Source organism: Varanus komodoensis, unplaced genomic scaffold (genome assembly GCF_004798865.1).
Source record: "Varanus komodoensis strain SLA01 unplaced genomic scaffold, ASM479886v1 scaffold26, whole genome shotgun sequence".
Lineage (NCBI taxonomy): Eukaryota > Metazoa > Chordata > Lepidosauria > Squamata > Varanidae > Varanus > Varanus komodoensis.
Window position 1 is genome coordinate 1,594,063 of NW_025335684.1, and position 19,048 is coordinate 1,613,110.

At 58.0% G+C, this 19,048-nt stretch overlaps 2 protein-coding genes across 4 annotated transcripts; one reads left to right on the forward strand and one right to left on the reverse strand.

The window, feature by feature from the left end:
- Positions 1 to 1,768: 1,768 nt before the first annotated feature.
- LOC123024926 (chemokine-like receptor 1) lies at positions 1,769 to 3,904 on the reverse strand. Of its 2 annotated transcripts, none has more exons than XM_044433167.1 (2): positions 3,686 to 3,904; positions 1,769 to 3,193 (listed from the first exon to the last, which is right to left on the reverse strand). In XM_044433167.1, the coding sequence occupies exon 2, from the start codon at positions 3,177 to 3,179 to the stop codon at positions 2,109 to 2,111; it is 1,071 nt and encodes a 356-aa protein (XP_044289102.1). In that variant the 5' UTR covers positions 3,180 to 3,193; positions 3,686 to 3,904; the 3' UTR covers positions 1,769 to 2,108. The 2 variants fall into 2 exon arrangements, with proteins under 2 accessions (XP_044289102.1, XP_044289101.1); XM_044433166.1 differs by lacking the exon at positions 3,686 to 3,904 and adding an exon at positions 3,582 to 3,673.
- A 1,545-nt stretch (positions 3,905 to 5,449) lies between these two features.
- SHMT1 (serine hydroxymethyltransferase 1) lies at positions 5,450 to 17,760 on the forward strand. Of its 2 annotated transcripts, none has more exons than XM_044433482.1 (12): positions 5,450 to 5,504; positions 7,860 to 8,007; positions 9,436 to 9,581; positions 10,582 to 10,697; positions 11,331 to 11,491; positions 12,293 to 12,374; positions 13,032 to 13,244; positions 13,567 to 13,683; positions 13,971 to 14,093; positions 14,856 to 14,972; positions 15,691 to 15,801; positions 16,368 to 17,760. In XM_044433482.1, the coding sequence occupies exons 2-12, from the start codon at positions 7,906 to 7,908 to the stop codon at positions 16,538 to 16,540; spliced, it is 1,461 nt and encodes a 486-aa protein (XP_044289417.1). In that variant the 5' UTR covers positions 5,450 to 5,504; positions 7,860 to 7,905; the 3' UTR covers positions 16,541 to 17,760. The 2 variants fall into 2 exon arrangements, with proteins under 2 accessions (XP_044289417.1, XP_044289415.1); XM_044433480.1 differs by lacking the exon at positions 5,450 to 5,504 and adding an exon at positions 7,025 to 7,216.
- Positions 17,761 to 19,048: the final 1,288 nt, after the last annotated feature.

A 19,048-nucleotide genomic window follows, 5' to 3' on the forward strand; every position in this document is an offset into this window, starting at 1 on the left:
CCGCTCGCGCCTCCTGCCCGCCCGCCGCCGCCGCCGCCGCCTCACGCGCCGCGCGCTCCGTCCGGCCACAAAATGGCGGCGCGCGGAAGGCCGGAGGGGCGGGCGGGGCTCCCCTCCCCCCTCCGCCCCGCCCTCACGAGCGCCGCGCGCGCCGGCCCCGCCCGCCCGCCCGGGGCGCCTGGACTTCAGCTCCCGTCGTCCCCGGCCGAGCGGGCGGGGGCAGTGCTCGACGGGAGTTGTGGTCCCGCCCGGGCGGGAAGGCCTCCGGCTGCCTCCCGAGCCCCCTCGGCGCTCCGGCCGCCTGGGGGCTCGCTGCCGTCGTGGCGGATGTCAGGCGGCGGGCCTTAGTCGCCCTGAGGCCGGTCAGGTCTACGGTCATGGGTGTGAATGAACAGATGCGCCGACGGCTGGACCGAGTGTGGGCTGAAGAAGGCGCCTATCTCGGAGGCTTCGGAGCGCAGGTCCCATCGGCCGCAGCCAGCACGGGCAGCGGCACGGGGTGACGGGACCGCAGTCCTTCGGCCCGTCCCTGCTTCAAAGGAGAGCAGGCATCAGGATGGGGCGCCCTGGGGGATGCTCCGCGGCGGGCCCTCTGTTCCCCACCCCCAGGCGGGTTGGACTCCGCGCCCATCGTCTCCCAGCCCGAAGTTGGGGATCATGTGCTCTGCAGTGCAACACAGCTGGAGGGCCCTGGTGAGAGAAAGACAGCCTGTCTTCTCCCCTTTGCAAAACGGGGGTCTGTCTATGCAGGGAGACCTCTTTCTGCTTCCTGTGCATAGCTGGATTTACTCACAAAAAGGCTCGTCTCCATCCACCCATCCATCCCCACTTGGGATGCGTGTTCCCCCAAGTGGCTGCGTACTTCCCCAGCACAACTTTCTCACCCCGTTCCCTGCCACGACTGAGAACGGCAGCAGGACCAGCAGCAAAAGAATTACTGCTTCACTGCTGGGAAAATGTCATTTCCCCACATCGACAGCCTGAATAGGAGTAAAGACAACTTGGTCCTGCGCAACCATTGAATAACAACGTCACATTTGAATGCCTTCTGAGAAAACGCCTGGCACAAAACCCAGAGCAGCCAATAGTTCTGCCATGCCCCTTGAATCTTTGGCCTGCCAGGGCTCTTCTACCTTGGCCTCCGCTGCTTCCTTTCCTGGACTACAGGCGTGTTGAGAAATGCCTGGGACCCTGCCTTTTATGCCCCGCTGCCTCGCCGTCTCACAGGCCAGCATCCGCTGTCCACCCCTTCCAGAACGTGCCAACTTTTCTGCTCAGCAGAATTTAGCACATTGCCCAACAACTGCAAACAGTGTGCAGAACAAGCTGCCAGAGCATTGCAAAGCCTCACCTCGCCATTCCGTCTCTTCTTTCGAAGTCACAGGTTAAAGTTTAAAAGACCTTGAAAGCTGAGTTGTGCGAGAAAAGCAAAGAGGAGACTTTAGTCCTTTATTCCCAGCCATAGCAATGTGGAAAGTAAGAAGTGGAAAGTCTCCCTAAGACCTTTTAGAAACAGGAAACCTAGACTCGTTTTTAGCTGGCTCTGGGTGGCCAACATCCTCCTTTGGGTCTGATCCGTCCACCACTGGAACATGGTGCTGAGCTCTGTGTAACGCTGCTGCCAGCCCTTTTGATGCCCAGCTCCCAACATCATCTTGTTAGACTGCACCTCTCTTTGGGCTTCATTCATTCAGGGATGCTGCTAAGAGTCCAAGCTCAAGCAGGACACCCAGAAAACACACACAAAATGGCGCAGACAGCTGTTTTATTTGGTTAGGGGGGAAATCACATTAGGACACTAACTTGATTAGGACCAGCTGGAGCGTCAACCATTAGTGAACAAGGTTTCTACTTCTAGAGAAGCTTCTTTGGACAGTCATACACCGAGCAGCCACAGCATGGCGCTCAAATATTTTTGTAGGCAACTGGCAAAGAGCGAAAGGCCGCAAATGCGGCAGTTCTGAAGGTCAGGCTGTGTTTTCTGCCTTGCATGCCGGCTGAAATTCACCAGCCAGTGCGCCTTGTGACAGGGATGCAACTGTGTGTAAAAGGCCCAGACAAGGGCCTCGCAGCGGGTGGTTTCACAAAAAGCGGTCGCCTCTCGGCTGCTAAGCCATCTGAATCTCCGCCTGAGAGATGGACCTAGATTTCCTCTTGCTGGATAAGGAGAGGAGGAAGTCGTCGCCAAAAGCCCCCTCGAAGGCGGAGACCATGGAGTGCCGGAACGTCTTCTGCCCTGCAAACACGTACAGGATGGGGTTGATACAGCTGTTGAAGAACGCCAGGCTGGACGCCAAGGGGACCCCCAGGTAGAGGGCCATCTTGAGCTGGTGGCTGGCAGATGCTCTGGACATTTCGAGCAAGGAGAAGACGTGGTACGGGAAGTAGCAGAGGAAAAACGAGGCGGTGACGGCAATGATGATCCGGAACGGTTTTGTCGACTTGGTCAGGCGCCTCCTTTTCATCCTGAAGGCCACGATGCCGTAGCAGACCACGATCACAGTGAAGGGCAAGAGGAAGCCAAAGAGGAACCGGGCTACGATCATGGCTTTGTGCCTCGTCCTCCAGAGCCTCCGCGTCTCCTCGGCATCGTAATTATCCGAGAGGGCGAAGTTATTGTAGCAGCTGGTGATGTTCCTGGAATTGGTCGCCGTGTCTCGGAAAATGAGATACGGAGAGCTGATGATGAAGGCTGCGCCCCACGTTACGAGCGCAGTGTTGTACGCGAGCTTCGTGGTCCGGTAGTTTCTGGACCACACGGGGTAGAGCACGGCGACGCACCGATCCACGCTGATGACCGTCAAGAGGAAGACGCTGGCAAACATGTTGAGGAAGGCAATGGTGCTGTTCAGCTTGCAGAGAAGCTTCCCAAAGGGCCAGTGGAAGCCCAGAGCTGTGTAGGCGATGCTCAGGGGGAGGAAAAACGTGAAGACGAAATCTGCGATGGCCAGGTTCAGAAACCACACGACATTCACTGTCCTCTTCATCTTGAAGCCTGCGATCCAGATGACGAGGCCGTTCCCACTCACCCCGAGGAGACACGCCACCCCGTAGACCACGATGGACAGGAGATGCATGCTCCTCTGAAGGCCTCCGTGCATGTCTGTGTGCACAGAAGTGGTGTTCCCGTGCCAGAAGGTGAAATTGGGCTGGGAAGGCAGCGAAGAAACATTCTCCATCCCACAAGAAGTTCCTGAAATCCACCAGCCAAACATTATAATAAACACATTACATTATTGAGAAAAGGCAGATTTCTAGGCCAGATTCTGACTCTTGGCAAACATTAATCAGCCTCTTTCTTTTGACTAATAAATCAAAGGGATTTGTCAAACTGAGACAGTGTCTCTCTTGGCAAGTCAGAAATCACAGCAAATTTTATTTTGGATACTTGCTTCTAAACATTCAGTTTAATTAAGTGAATTATTTCAAGCTGCCTCTTATAATTCTATTCTTCTATCATTCATATTTATATATTTAAGCTGTTCTGTGCTGATATTATTGATGTGCTCTATTACAAAAAATGGTAAAAGCAAATAAAATTGATTGATTATTACTGTTTCAGTCCAAGATAATCATTTTACCTGATACTTTTCCTAGTTGCTGGCAAATGCATCAAAATTCTACCAATTTCTCTCTTTCTTTTCTTCTTTTACCGCTGGCCAAGGGAAGACAGGGAAAGACTCACCCCTTCTTCTTCACCTCCTCCAATAGATGTTTGGTTCCTGGAGCAATCGGTGTGGTTGGTTTAGCACATTTTATCTAGAAGCCTCAAAACAGGGTTCTTCCCAGGCCTGAGTCACCTTGCACTGCATTTCTTTCCACATGTCTGGACTTAGGGGATTTCAGAGAATGTCATTTATTCCAACATCTTCTTCCTCAATGTGTTATAAATGGAATTGAACACTTTGGCCTATTAATTAGGATTGTTGTTGTTAGTCGCGAAGTCGTGTCCAACCCATCGCGGCCCCATGGACAACATTCCTCCAGGCCTTCCTGTCTTCCACCATCCCCTGGAGTCGGAGTCCACTCCAGCTCACACCGACTGCTTCAGTGACTCCATCCAGCCCCCTCATCCTCTGCCGTCCCCTCCTCCTTGTGCCATCCATTGTTCCCAGCATTAGGCTCTTCTCCAGGGAGTCCTTCCTTCTCATTAGGTGGCCAAAGTATTGGAGTTTCATCTTCAGTATCTGGCCTTCTAAAGAGCCGTCAGGGTTGCTCTTCTCCAGGACTGGCTGGTTTGATCGCTTTGCGGTCCAAGGGACTCGCAGGGTCTCCTCCAGCACCACAATTCAAAGGCCTCAATCCTTCGGCGCTCAGCCTTCCTTATGGTCCAGCTTTCACAGCCATACATTGCAACTGGGGAAACCACAGCCTTGACTATACGCACTTTTGTCGGCAGGGTGATGGCTCTGCTTTTTCGTATGCTGTCTAGATTTGCCATAGCTTTCCTCCCCAGGAGCAAGCGTCTTTTAATTGCTTGGCTGCAGTCCCCGTCTACGGTGATCTTGGAGCCCAGGAAAATAAAATCTGTCACGACCTCCATTTCTTCCCCATCTATTTGCCAGGAAGTGAGAGGACCGGATGCCATGAGCTTAGTTTTCTTAATGTTGAGTTTCAAGCCAACTTTTGCGCTCTCCTCCTTCACCTGCATCCAGAGGCTCTTTAGTTCCTCTTCATTAGATTAATTAGGATGCTACACCATTAAAACAAGTAACGGCGGGCTTAGAATGTGGACCCTTCTTAATGTTTCAGGGGCAGCAAAAACTCTTGTGGCACCTAACAAAGCAACCCTAGTGATGTTCTTCCATCATTTTCGATGAGGACCTTGACCTCTAACGGGTTGTGAGTTGTCCATGGTGTGTCCGCAGGTGGCCAACATGAAGCACTCCTAACCATGTTTACAAAGACATAAGCTCCTGCTTTGCATGGAAAAGTGTTCTATAAATCTAAAGCAGCCTTCTGCTTCCAGGGGCCCTCCAGGTATTTTGCGCTACAGCCCCATCATCCGCATTCAGAACAGGCCCCGCTGGCTGGAGATGATGGGAGCTGTCATACGATACCTTCTGGGGGCACCCGGGCAGCGAAGGCTCTCCTAACGAAAGCAAGCACTGCGGTGTCAGAAGCCTCTTCCTTTCCCGCGGCAACAGCACTCTGGACATGGTCAGGAACATCTCACCCTGCGGGCAGCTAGGAAGAGATGCGAGAGGATGCCCGCCCGCCCGCCCGCGCTCGGGGCGCTGCGCTCCAGCCGCCAACCCGCGGGCGCGGGAACGAGCCGCGCGCTTTCTGCCGGGCGGGGCGACCCGCGCGGCCTCCGCCAATGGCGCGCGAGGCGGGCGGGCGCCCTCTCCCCATTGGCGGGCCCGCGGCGGTGGAATCCTGCGGGGCGCGCCGATTGGCTGCCGCGCGCGCAGAGCGGGCTGCCCGGACTTAAGTTCCGCGGCGAGGCAGCGGCTCCTCCCGTCCAGCGAGTCCCGCGCGCGGAAGGTGTTTCCGAGGGCCCTGTAAGTACGAGGAGCGGGGCGGGGGGCGCCGTGTCGCTTATGGCAAGATCACGGGCCCTTCCCAGCCTGGCATGAGGGGCCCTTCTTGTTCCCTTCCCGCGGGACGGCATCCGCTGCCCAGCAGGCAGAAATTCCACCGGTGAAGCTTCTTGCCTCATCCGCTGGGGAAAGCTACGCTTGTGGCGTCGATGTTAGTGTCCCAGCGAGGAGGATGGTGTGAGGGGGACTTGATCTTCTGGAGGCACAGGAGCACTGGGCGCATTTTCCCCTTGCCGTTGGCGGACCCGAAAGATCCCGCTAGATTTGGAAGAAAAGCGCTGGTATTTAAGCATTGCGCTCCGCACCTTCTCTCCATACCGCCCGTCAGTCCCGCGTGCAGTCCTAGGCATGGCAGCTTAAAATTCTTCCCAGGCAGGAGGGTGCAGGTTTACCGCTCCAGTTGCCCACCTCACAGGGTTGTTGTGAAGACTGGGGGGCATATCCAGAACTGGCTGTTTCTGAACATCAAGAAATTGAATTGATGGTGGTTTGGGGGCCGAGGTTCCGCTCTTGCCTGCAGCACCGGTGGCTCGCTCTTTGCCGCCATCCTCTTCAAGGGCCTCGAAAGCCCCAAGTGGCCCCAGACCGACGTGTCCGAAGGGGCCGCTCTTCCTGAGCCACCCGGCCCGTGCATTAGGATCCCCGGGGAGGGCCTTCTCCAGGTAGACCCCTTACACAGGCACAAAAGCGAGGGCCTTCTCTGTGGTGGCACCCTGGCTTTGGAATGCCCCCCCCCCCCAAAAATGGTGGTGGAGCTGGCCTGACTCTGTATTTTTCTCATCACTGTGTCAAAATGCCCAGGCTTTTAATTGCCCCGTTAGCTGGCTAAAGAGTCACACGTCTCGATTTCATTGCACTGATGACGTTCTTCTTTCGGCAACGGTACCTGCAGATGGACAGGTTTGGGGAGAAAATGAAAGAAGGAAACTAGGGCAGGTTGCTTTTTAATAAAGAGGGATTCACCCCCTTTCATCCCGGGGGGGGTCAACTTTCAGCGACGCTCTGGGGGGGCACATTCTATTCATGGATGGAATACCCCACGTTACCATTTATTTTTAGCTTAACATTTTTACTCTCAGTCACAGTTTAGGCTGGGGAAAGTATATGCAAAACCCGGGAAGCCACCAGGCGATCGATCGGCTTCTGCCTGTGGGAGCCCAGAGGGCCAAGCGGAGGTTCTGGGGGGCCACGCAGACGAGAGGGGAGGACAGGCCTGCCATGCAGCCCCTCTGTCGATTCCTGCCGGGGACACTGGTCCTGAAGTGCTTTGGTCCCCGATTCTCAAACACCCTCGGAATGGACTTTAGTTATTTGACATTTGCAAGCATCACACCATTGCCCAATTCCTTCCACGTGGTGTTTTGCTCTCCTTGAGGAGCTAATGATTAACTCGGGTGGTTGTGCTTCCTCCTGCCCCCCCCCCGCCCGCCCCCAAGACAGGCTTGGCTTTGTGTGGGCTCTGGGAAACTGAGATCAACAGATGTGCGATGTCTCGGGTTGCTCTGAGCAGACGGCCTTGTCAGCCGGTGCCCCCGAATGACTGTTCCTGGAGAACAGCCGCCCGCTGTGCTCACGTCCAGGGGAGCAACAGGCGCTTTGGGCAGGCCGTGAAAGACTCTTACGCTGCCCGTAGCTCAGTGGTAAACATTAGACCAGGTCAGGGTCTCCACAAGGTGACACCCCTTCCCACCAGGCCGCTGACCGATTTCCAGGCTCCCTCCCGAACGGGTGAGATGGCCTCCCGTGGTTGGTTCCCAGCAGCAAGCTCTTCCAGCTAAGAGCACCAGCGTTGTTGGCTTTGTCTTCGGCCCCGTCCCCGACTTGGAGCAGAACCCCTGGGACCTTCTCCGGAACTGGATTCGGCCCCACTGCCTTTGCCGTTACCACTCGGCGAATCTTTCATGGGCAGAGGCAGTCTACCCCTGAATTTCAGTAGTAGGAAGGGAAGCCACGGGAGGGGATCCAGGCCATCCTGGCCTCTCGTGGTCTTCCTGTTAGGTCTGCTTGGCCCTCGGAACCGAGCCCACAGGACTTCCGTCGTGCGCCATGCCTCAAACTAGGGCAGTGAGATTGTCGACGGGGGTTGTCCAGGTGATCCTGCCCTGCCAGCTCTTGGTCATCCTCTCTGAGCTGCTTGGAGGAAAGGAGGGCTATAAACGTAATAAATTAACATGTATTAATTAAATGGGAGGAGGTGCCTCTGTCGAAGGGCTCGCTCCATGCTAGGCTCCTTCCAGGCTGCATTCCAGGCGTGGGAGAAGCCAGCTTTCCTCCTGAACTGACAGCATCCCACTGACGGCCAATGCCTTTTTTAAGGTCTTGGCATTCTGCTCCGAGTCTTCTCTCGCCGACCAGCCCTGCCATGGACCGCCACATCATGGCCAACGGAGACCACGGCACTAAGGCGCTCTGGGCCTCCCACAACAGGATGGTGTTGGAGCCTCTGGATACCAACGACCCGGAGGTGAGGGGGCGTGCGGTTCGGAGGGTGACGCGAGCAGGGAGTGGACGGCATCGATTCCGGCGGGAGGAGGAGGAGGAGGACGGGATCTTTGCTGTTTGCCGCCGGCAGCTCTGAGCCAGCAAGGGCGAGAGGGAGCGGCAGGCGGGGGCACTGACGTTCTGATGACGGGGGTCCGTTGCGCATGTACCAGCTGTTGCTTGTGCAACCCTTCCGAGTGCGCACTCTTTACCAGCTCCTGTGTGAGCTGCAGCACAACGAGAGCTTCTGCGCGGCAGTCTCTAACTGTGGAGCCCGTGGGCTTGCCGCCTGGGGATGATGGGAGTTTTCGCCCAGCACTGGGTCCAGCATAGCTTACGTTGACTGTTGCAATCCTGCGTCAACTTCCTGGAAGGGGGTCCCGTCGAACATACGTCTGAGTAACCATGCCGGGGATTGCGCTGTGAGCGTGCGTGATGGAAAGTCACGGCTCAGATATCTCGGCAGCCATGCCAGGTTCAGGCGGGCAATTTGCCAAGTGTTTCTTTGAAAAGATGCCTTGAAAAGGCTCCACAGTTCAGCATCCGGTAAAATAGATGCAATGCAATAACACGGAAATCTGTGAGAAACACGTAAATACATCAATGCAATGCCAGAGTTAAAAAAATATGAAACGGCAGCATCGACACCAAACCTTGGAGGGAAGGTGCACAGTAAAAATACCTTGGAAGATAAGGATGGCTGGGGATTTTCCCCTCCGGCAAGGCTGCTTGCGTTACAGCAAAGAATTGGCAGCGAGTCAATCAAATGGCCAGAGAGGATTTGAGGCTATGGGGGGGGATCAGGGCACCCTTGGGGGGCTGCACACAGCCTGTGTCCCTTGGGTCGTGTGCCCCTGAAAGAGACAGACAGACAAAAAGTTGCACACTCACTGAAAGATATGCCTAAATGCTGGCAAATTAATTTGGGATGCACTTTTGGTTCATCAAGAGGTTTTCAACTGACTGGCCTTGCTCGGGTGTCAAATGTGCCGGGCCCAGTCCTGCCCGCGGGGTTCCCCCGACAGCCCCTCCCTCTGCCCCGGTCCCACCCCCCTCCCAGCCACCTGCCATGGGTGGCTGCCAGTCACTAAGCACTTCCGCATTTTCGGATGGGGGAGAATCAGCGCAGGAGCCTGGCAGTCTCCGAATGCTGGGCGGGAGGTGGCGTGGCCCTCCGGGGAAGCCCAGGAGGCTGGATGGGGACCCCGGGGAGCCTGGGGCGCTGCACACCTGCCCTAAGCGGAGGGGTGCTGTTTCATTTTTCCTCGTCGATGAGCAAAGCACGGCTGTGCGCCTTGATCTGCCAGGAGCGCTGCCGGCGGGCGCCTGGACAGCTGAGGGGCTCAGGTGGTCTGCGCGACTCCCCGAGCTTGCCCAGGCACCGCTGGCACGCGCCACCCTCTCTCCAAAGGTCCACAACATCATCAAGAAGGAGAAGCAGAGGCAGAGGCAGGGGCTGGAGCTGATCGCGTCCGAGAACTTCGCCAGCCGGGCCGTCCTGGAGGCCTTGGGCTCCTGCCTGAACAACAAATACTCCGAAGGATACCCGGGACAACGGTGGGTGCCGAAGGAGGGGCAGGGAGAGCGGAGGCCTCGGGTTCAAGGCATGGCTGGCATCCTTGGCCTGCCAGGCAAACCCGTCCGTGGATGCTGGGCGTGCGGACCGAGCGCTCCTGGTGGCGGGAGGGGACTTGGCCCCTGCTCCACGGTGCGGTGCAGTGGAGCCGAGGGCACGCGGCGGCTCTGGAGGCACACGCCCATGGCGGGGCGCGCAAGCCCCTTCAATCTGCCTCTCTCGGCAGTACTTTGTGGCCAGCTCGAAGAAGAGCATGTACATCCGTGGATGTTAAAGACGGCTCCAGTACAAAATGCCGCCATAGAACATCCTCCTTCCAACACAGAAGTAACTTTGCCAAAACTTCTGGGTAAAAGAAGCATTAGCTGCACTGCACCAGCAGCAGTTTGCCAGGGTGGAGAAACGCTGGAGGGCCCAGTGGGGTCGAAACCACACTTGTGTTCGATGAGGCACAGCCTGAAACGCCTGGAAGTGGCAGGCATAGCCGCTGACGTGGCAATTCCCCAGTTAGGCTCAAAGAGCACTTCCTGCTCAGAGACAGTCGCCACGTTGGATAGAAATCTAGGCCCGGGACGTCCGCGTGACGGGCAGCGTCAGGCACGCACGGACATCTTAACTATTCAGACACAAAGGCACCAGAGGGAGTGGTATCTGGTGACTTGCCAGAGTTTGCCTCTGCTTTGCAACAGAAATGTGCTCTTTTCGCTGCCTCCGTCCCCATCTTGGCGAGCTGCCTTGGGAGCCATTTGGCTGAAGGAGGGCTGCGGGCCAAGGTGCTATGAACGCCCGACCCCGTGCCTCTCGTCTCCCCCACACGGGCCGCCTCGGGGGGCGCCGTCCATCCGAGGGCTGGCATGGGAGCTGCCGGTCCTTCGGCAAACCTCCCAGAGGAAACCAGGGCCCAGGACACTGCGGCGGTGGCTGAAGCGGAGGGCGTGTGCCTCTGCGCCCAGGGAAGTGACGGCCGCTCTCTCTCGCCAGGTACTATGGAGGGACAGAGTTTGTGGATCAGCTGGAGAGGCTGTGTCAGAAGAGGGCTCTGCAGGCTTATGGGCTAGACCCTCAGAAGTGGGGCGTCAACGTCCAGCCCTACTCAGGTAAGCCGAGAGCAGTCCCTCAGCTGAGTGCAGAGCTCTTTCCTCGTCTTCTTCGCGAGCACCCCCCATGTGGCCGGCCCCGCAGACACCCCGCCACCGCCCCAGGCTGCCTCCATGCCGAAGGCAACCGGGCCGTCGGTCAGAGGGTGGGGGACGCTGCCCGCATCCCAGGCATGGCGCTCCTTCGGCCTCCCCCTCGCCCAGGAGAGAAGCGGGCAGCAAATGGCCGCTCTGGGTGGGCATGCACCCCAGTTCTGCTTGTTCCTTGAATGCGGCTCGGGCAGGGCAGGCGTGGCTGCAGCGTGCGACCGGGGGGGCAGGTGTTCTTTGCCCTCCACCGGGAGGGAGGCTGCTGCCGGCCAGAAACCAGCAGGCAGGGGCTGGCCCTGCGCGGGGAGTGCTGCCACCCAGGGAATCCTAGCCATGGGGTCACCATAGCCCCCTGTTCCCCTGGTCAGCTTCACCGCCCGCCCCAGCCCCCTTTCCATGCAGTGCTGGATTGCAGGGGCAGAGACCGAGACTTCGTGAAGCACACTGCCCCCCTCCCCCCCCCCCATGACACAGTTTTCCTGTAGACCCGGCTAGGGCCCGCTGCACCCACCTGCGCTCAGGCAGCCCCCGTTTCTTTCGCAGGGTCCCCTGCAAACTTTGCTGTCTACACCGCCCTGGTGGAGCCCCATGGAAGGATCATGGGCTTGGATTTGCCCGATGGGGGGCACCTGACCCACGGCTTCATGACGGACAAGAAGAAGATCTCGGCCACCTCGATCTTCTTTGAGTCCATGCCCTACAAGGTGAGCCCCGTTCGGCCCCGGGGCAGCCAGGTGGGGGGGCAGCAGCACAGCCGCTGGCCCAAACCGGGCTCGAGGAGGCGGTGGGCACACTCCAGGCAGGCACGCCCCGGGTCGGGGCCCAGTGGCCTTCCTGCTCTGCCCCGAGGCTCTGAAAATGGCCTTTGCGCCTGAGCAGTTCTCAGCCTGCCCAGGGATGAAGGAAAGGTTCGGCTCTCTGCATCGAGAGCCACGGATCCGTGCACACATTGGCTATGCACAAACTGGATCAAAACTGCCAAAGGCAGATGGCCCTGCTGGCTGGGGATGACGGGAGTTGTCAGACACACCCAGAACAGACCGGGCTGTGGCGGGGGGGGCGATGTCCAGACCGTTGTGCATGCTGGCCAGGGAGGACGAGGCCTGTAGGCAGATGCATCTCGCGCGTGCCGAGTCGGGGAAGGCTGCTGGCGGCCGGGCGGCCGGGAACCCTCTGCGTCTCGGGGCTTGCGCGGAAGCGGGGCGGCTGGAGGCTGCCCAGGCTTGTGCTCAGCACAGCCCTTAGCTCGGCGCAGCGTCCCAGCAGCTGGTCCGCCTCGTGACAGTGTCACAAGGGCTGCGTGCCGGGGGCCTTTTGGAGCCACGAGCCGAAGAAGCCCCGGTGCGCCGGCGGCAGAGGAAGCGGCTGCCGGAAGCTCAGAGGCCTGGTGATGGGGCCACCCGGACTCAGCCAGTCGCCCTCCACCTCTGTCCGTCGCTGCCCGGCTTCGGGTGCGAGAAGCGCCAGGCTTCTCACGCTCGCCGTTCTCCTGCTCTCTGGATCAGGTCAACCCCCAAACGGGCTACATTGACTACGACCGACTAGAAGAGAACGCCCGCTTGTTCCACCCCAAGCTGATCATTGCAGGTAACAACTTGCGGGAGTGAGAGACCGGGGCCGACACGGACTCTGCTTTAAATCTAGGAGCTGCATCCTGTTTGGGGTCTTTTGGGGAGGGGGTTGTCCCTTCCTAACACGCCAGCCTAAAAGAAGCTTGCCGGTTGCACTTGCCGTGTGCGCAGGTCGTTGTGGGACACAGTCGGGCAGAAACGTGTGTTTCTTGCCTGCTTTAGAGAACTTTGCTTATCGCTGCTCACATGTTGCGTCGTCGCGCTTTCCCGAGCATTACGAGCAAAGAAGCGGCACTTTGGTGGGAAGGCGGGAGAGCGCGTTCTGCGGAGCAGCTCCCAGAGCCTGGAACGCCCTGCAGCGCGGGAAGTGGGGGGTTTGAATACCTGGATCAGGCCCTTGGCCCACTCTGGAGTGAAACATTAAGTGTGTCGCTGGCAGACAGAGATGCAACATCACGTCTGTTCTGGCCATCGGTGCCGTTGGAAAACTCCTTGCTGGACAGTGTGTGTTTGGATCTAGGGCAGCAGAATTATCCCAGGATACGGCCTCCTGGAGCCACGCCCTTTATTTTGCTGGCTTCCTCCTTGCTTCCCTGCAGAAGAACGGATCCCCTGCCCTCTGGTCCTCTTGGAAACCAGGCGCAGTGCTGCGAACGGCTCCCTTTTTTCCTAGGGGTCAGCTGCTACTCGCGGAACCTGGACTACGCCCGCATGCGGAAGATCGCGGACGAGAACGGGGCGTACCTGATGGCCGACATGGCCCACATCAGCGGGCTGGTGTCGGCTGGAGTGGTGCCGTCGCCCTTCGAGCACTGCGACGTGGTCTCGACCACGACCCACAAAACCTTGCGGGGCTGCCGGGCTGGAATGGTCTTCTTCCGAAAAGGTGAGGGCTGCAGCGCTCCCTCGCCCGGCTTTCCTTGGACACGGGTTGCGGGACGCGGCCCGAGGCCCCGGGGACCTTGGGAACAGGCCTGTGCTGGTCCCCGTGCCGTCGGGACAGGCTGGTGCCCCACCTAACCTTGGGCAGCTTCCGAAATCATTCCCAGCCTGGGACTCCCAGGACGGACCGGGGTCCTCCCGCCCACGGATCAGGCACTTGGCTCTGTGCCATGGCCCTCCCCACGCCGGCCCGGTTTCGGGCTCCTCCCCACGGAGCTCAGCACCCAGAGCCAGTGAGAGCAGCCACCCGCTTTGCTCCCCTTTAGGCGTGCGCAGCGTGGATCCCAAAACCGGCAAGGAAACCCTGTACAATCTCGAAAGCCTCATCAACCAGGCGGTGTTTCCTGGGCTCCAGGGCGGGCCCCACAACCACGCCATCGCTGGTGAGAGACACTCCACGGGGCCCCGTTCAGATCCTGAGCGCGGGGCAGGGCGGGGTGAGGCCAGGGGCAGCAGGGCGCGGGGGGCCTTTCGGAAAACCGTCCCCCGGCAGGTCCAGACGCCTGCACGCCCTCTGCCTGTGCTGCCCTGGAGTCTCCGCTTCGCGGCCCAGACCCGTGCAAACCCCATGTGGCCGGTGGGGCTCCGGGTGCTTCTGTGCCTCCGTTGCACTCGCGGGTCCGTGCCCCGGTCCACCTCGCAGACACAGTCTCCCCTTCGCTCCCGCCAGGAATCGCTGTTGCTCTGAAGCAAGCCATGACTCCGGAATTCAAAGCCTACCAGAAGCAGGTCGTCGCCAACTGCAGGGCGCTCTCCAACACCCTCATCGGTCTGGGGTACCACATTGTCACTGGTAAGAGGAAGGGGTGCAGCCTGACCCGTGCCAGCTGCAGGGATCACACCGGCAGGGTCCAGCTTTCTCCTCCGCAGACGCAGCTTGTCACGGCTGGTGCTTTTCCGTAATAAGGAGACGGGCAGGGTGACTGCGCCACGCTCCGGCGGGTGCTTGGCACGGCCCCCTGGAAGCTGGAACTGGGTCAGAGTTGGGCTACCGCTGCTTCAGCGAAACATCGCTTGGGTCACCTGTTTAAGCCACCTCACACACTTACTGGATATCTGCTCAACTGAGTATCTAATTTTCGTGGGTGTCCAGATGACCTCTCGGCGGTCTTCGAACAACCCCATTAAGTAGGCAGTGCCCAAGCGTCCACAGCCCCAAACGCGGGGCTGCTGGGGCCCCACTCCCGGCGCTTTCACTCGAGCTGAGCGAGATCCCTGCCAGCACTGGGTTACTTTGTTTTCCGGGGGGTTACTCGGAGAGTTCCTGCTCTCGGGGCGCCAGCTGAAGGATGTTCTGCAATGGCCGGGATCCCTCAGCCAGGGAGCTGCGGGAGCAACGGAGGCGTGTCGGCCTTGTTCGTATCCCACAGTCCCCCAAAATGGCTCCTGGAGGGGAGCAGCACGAAGCCAGTACAGTAAAGCAGCGGCTGCCCACGGGCGTAAAAGAAGCGATGCACGAGACAGAGCGGGTGGCGAGAAATCTCCTCTCCCACACCTTCGCCACGCGTGCCAGGCAGCCCCAGTGACCCTCCGCCCCGACCGGCTTTCCTTCCAGGCGGCTCCGACAACCACCTGATCCTGGTGGACCTGCGCAACCGCGGCACCGACGGCGGACGGGCAGAGCGGGTCCTCGAGCTCTGCTCCATCGCGTGCAACAAGAACACCTGTCCAGGTGAGGGGGCAGAGGAGGCCTGCCTGTGATGCGCAGGGTGGCGGGATGGCCTGCCTGTGGGGAGCTGGGGACGGCAGAGTGACGCGGCTGGAGGACAGCGGGGGGGGGGGAGGCTGTGCCAAGCAGGGGGGCAGGATGAAAGTGGGAGAACTGGACCGTGGAGGGGCTGAATGTCGCCCCAGCCTGAGGGCAGAGCTGCGGACGCGGCTTTCTTTGCGGCTGGACCGGTCGTTCACCTAAGCTTGCGCAGTCTGCCTGGGCAGGTGCGGTTCCTTGGGCATCCCAGGTCTTTCCCAGCCCCGCTGGACATGATCTTCTTGGACGACGGCTGCGCGAAGCGTGTCTCCACGCCTCGGCCCCGTCTGAGTCCTCTCCCTCGATGATGGACCTAGCCTGGCAAATCCACTTGTCCCCCCGATGGGCAACTGCTCTTCGAGGCAGAGAAGGGTCTCTAGTCTAGAGTCAAGCTGACCCTTCCGGGGACTGAAGTCAGAGCCTTCTGAAGGGTTTCCCCCCCAAGCCATGGCCTCTCCCCATTTGTTGAGAATTTCAAGACGGACAAACGAACAGCAGCTTGGCAATTAAAGGAAAACCCTGGGCAGGAATGCCAAGAATTTGGACCGTCCCCGATTTTCACTGAACTATCCATTCCAAGCTTTAGCTCTGGCCATCGCTCAGTTTCATTTGATTCAATCCATGAACTCTTTCCCCTTGCTAGGAGACAAGAGCGCTTTGCGCCCCAGTGGGCTGAGGCTGGGGACCCCGGCTCTTACCTCCAGGGGATTCTTGGAAGAGGACTTCCAAAAGGTCGCTCATTTTATTCACAAAGGTAGGCAGCGTTCGTGCTTGCGTGATATCATCACTAGCGCTGGACCACCGAGCTGAGGCCTCGTAGCCCAGGAGGGCCCTGGACCCTCCTCCCACTTAAGGTTTGAGTGGCAGCGCTCTGGTCCAGTCCGACACTGCCCTGGGGAGACACGGCCGGCAAGGACCCAGGAGCATCAAAGAGGTCGCTTGCCACAAAACCGGCAGCGGTGCAGAACCCCTGGCCACCCTCTCCCTCCTCCTCCCACCGCCGCTGGGTGGCTTCCCCACCTTGGAGCAGGGTTCCTCCCTTTTTAAAGGCCGAAATGCCTCGGTTACTGGCAGGAGGGGCTTGAAGCCGAAACCTGTGTGGTGCGCTGCTGCGTTTGGCTGTGGCCCTGCCCGTGGCTGGAGAGTGGCCCCGGGCACTTCCCCAGGGCAGAATTTGGGCTTTGTGGTGAGAGGTTCTGTTCCACACTTGACGGCAAGGGCTTGGTAGTCTGTCACGCTCGACTCAGCTGATGGTCCTCGCCAGAGTCCCCTCCCCGCTGGTGTGCGACTGACTCTAATCTGTATCACCCACCCATCCAGGTATTGAGCTCACCTTGCAGGTTCAGAATGACATGAGCCCCAAAGCGACGCTGAGGGAGTTCAAAGAAAAACTCGTGTCTGAGGAAAAGTACCAAGCTGCACTGAAGTCTCTCAAGGAGGAGGTGGAGGCCTTCGCGGATGCCTTCCCTCTCCCTGGCCTGCCTGTGCTGTGAGGGATGCCCAGCCCTGGGGGGCCAGGAAACCCGCCCCTGGGCTGGGGAGATTCTGTTGCCTTGCCAACCGCTGTCATGCTAACTAGATCTAAGAGGGATCTGCCAGACCCTTTTCCCCCTTCCTCCTTCCTGTTCTTACAAGCGGGAGCTGCTTATGCAATCTGCTTTTTAAGCAAATTATCCCCACCCCTTTTTGGCAAAAAAATGCAGTGAGAATTACAGCACTTAGAAGGGAACCAAGCACGCACCTAGTCCAGCTTAAAATCCTTGGTCAGTGTTAGCACTGAATCAACAGCATTAATGGACGTTCCCGAAATCATGTTGAGCTGGGTCTTCAGAGACGCAGCCCGGGTTGCGGTGTCAGGCCGGGAAATCACAGAGTGCAGGATCAGACCCTGCCAATGGTCAAGTTGCTCCTGACGTGGAGCAGAACAGAAGAGGGTGGTGACAGCAGCCCCCAATCTGTGCCTTTTCACACATTCGGCTATGCAGGGGGTGGTTGGGGAATTATTTTTGCTTTGTATTTTCCATCTGTCTGTAGAAACAAATCCATTGTGGATTTCTCTGACAGCCCTGTTCATGCATAGGGCTGAACTGACCGGATTTCCGCAGGGTTCGCTTTCCTCTCCACGACTCCCCAAAGAAACGAGTGTCCCAGGCAGAACGGAAGCTTGGTCTAATCAGCCGGCGAAAGGGGCCACAAAAGATTGATTGTCCTTGTGGCTGCTTCTCTGGAGCAGTTGGGCTGTTGTCAAGTTAGTTTTAAGATGTAGAGCTTTTAATGACTCATGATGAGGGAAGGGCCCTTGCAAGGATGGGGGGGGCAGTGTCTATTTTTAGTGCCCACGGATGGCTTTTCTCCACAAGAATTACCTGTAAAGTAACAATGTACGTTGCCTCGACACCAAAGAATGAGTGGCATTTAAGCAAATGGTTTTCAGATACAATTTCATAAAAGCAGCAACACCGGGAAGACAAGAATTCACTTCCTCTTAACTCTTGTGAACCATTCTGCATCCTCCAGTTCTCTCCTCCACCCCGCTTTTTATGAGACACTTGAGCCAAGAAGTATAATCGGGACAATTTTTACTGAGCACAAGAAAATTAAGAATTTAGCCACAGTATATGCCAAGGGTTTAATAAGCTTTAAAAAATACAACAATATTTTTTGTATTTCAAAAATATTTGAGCCCAAATAAATAATTTCTTTTTCTAATGTACATTTTAGTTTCACTGTAGTCACTGGGAGATTCACTGTTGTCTGCCAAGCTCTGGTGCACGGACTTTAACAGCACTAACACAGGAAGCATGCGCTCAGGTTCCTTCCACAAAGACACTCCCCTGGTTTGTTTTTCTTCTAACTATCACCTATGCAAAAGGGCTGTGCACATAAAGGGACAGACACGAACCTTAACATGCAGTAATGAAAAGAGCAGTCTGGACAGGAGAGAGTTCAAGAGATCTGTAGGCCCAGTCCTGCTGGAGACGGAGAGAATCTGAGTTGTTGGTGGACAAGCGGCAGAATCCGTGGCCAGGGCCCTCGTCACCTGCAGTGCTCAGGGAAGCTGGGGCTGCCGACCAGAGCTTACGCGCCGGCTCGGATCAGCCCTCTTGGCCCGTGAAAGCTACCCAGCTGTGCCTGCCTTGCAGGGGCGGTTGCGCCTGCTCCAAGAGGACGATCTCTGTGCATACCTGCTGGACTATGACGCAGAAATGGGCGAGCTGCCCAGGGATCAAGCTGTCAGATGACGCTCTGGTCTGCACACAGCTGCTACCGGGGGAGCGCCCGGCCGACTTCTTTAACCCTCTATGCGCGTGAAGGGTGCGCGTCCTTAACCTGGAGGCCCCTTCGGCTACCACCCAGCCCCGCGTCAGTTCCCCCCTCCTTCCTCGGAGCAGCGTTTACTCCGTTGGGGCAACTGCCACAAACTTACGGCTGGCCACGAGGTGCTTTTAAACCAGGATCGGAAGCTGGCTTGCGCCATCCGTGTTGCCATGGCTGAAACTGAGGGAGACGGGAGAGAAGCAGGGAGCTCGCTCTGTAAGCAGCTTTTGGGGAGAGCAGCCTTTAAGCTTGCCTGGGATTTCGGCTAGCGATGGGCACCGGCCGATTTTCTTCCAGAAGGCCATGTGGCATTGGGGGGGGGGGGCAAAGGATGCCACATGTCTGCCTTAATGCGGAGATCATGCCTCCTCTTCAGGCATCCTTGCTGTTTCTACTAATACAGTAAGTTTTGAAAAGGTATTCGATTCCTAAGATGTTCAGCTGTGCCTACAGAGCATTAGACTGAGAAGGACGGACTAGGCTTATGATTTGGGCACGACTGTCTGGCGGCCCCAATGAAACACAGGTGCTGAGGAGCCGTGGAGGCTGCGGGAATATCCAGGCGGAAGTCCAGCACTGTACAAAGCTGAGTCGACTTAAGGACAGCAAGCAAAGTTGCCTTTTCTAAGGCTCTGCGTCCACTGCCTTATCCTTCACCGGCGATGACGAAAGCGTCTAGAAAT

Excerpts from the sequence above, each read along its gene's own strand:
- LOC123024926 (XM_044433167.1), bottom strand. The coding sequence starts at position 3,179 with ATGGAGAATGTTTCTTCGCTGCCTTCCCAGCCCAATTTCACCTTCTGG.
- SHMT1 (XM_044433482.1), top strand. The coding sequence starts at position 7,906 with ATGGACCGCCACATCATGGCCAACGGAGACCACGGCACTAAGGCGCTC. Across the intron at positions 9,582-10,581 it reads GAAGGATACCCGGGACAACG|GTACTATGGAGGGACAGAGT; the intron begins GTGGGTGCCGAA and ends CTCTCTCGCCAG. Across the intron at positions 14,094-14,855 it reads GGGGTACCACATTGTCACTG|GCGGCTCCGACAACCACCTG; the intron begins GTAAGAGGAAGG and ends CTTTCCTTCCAG.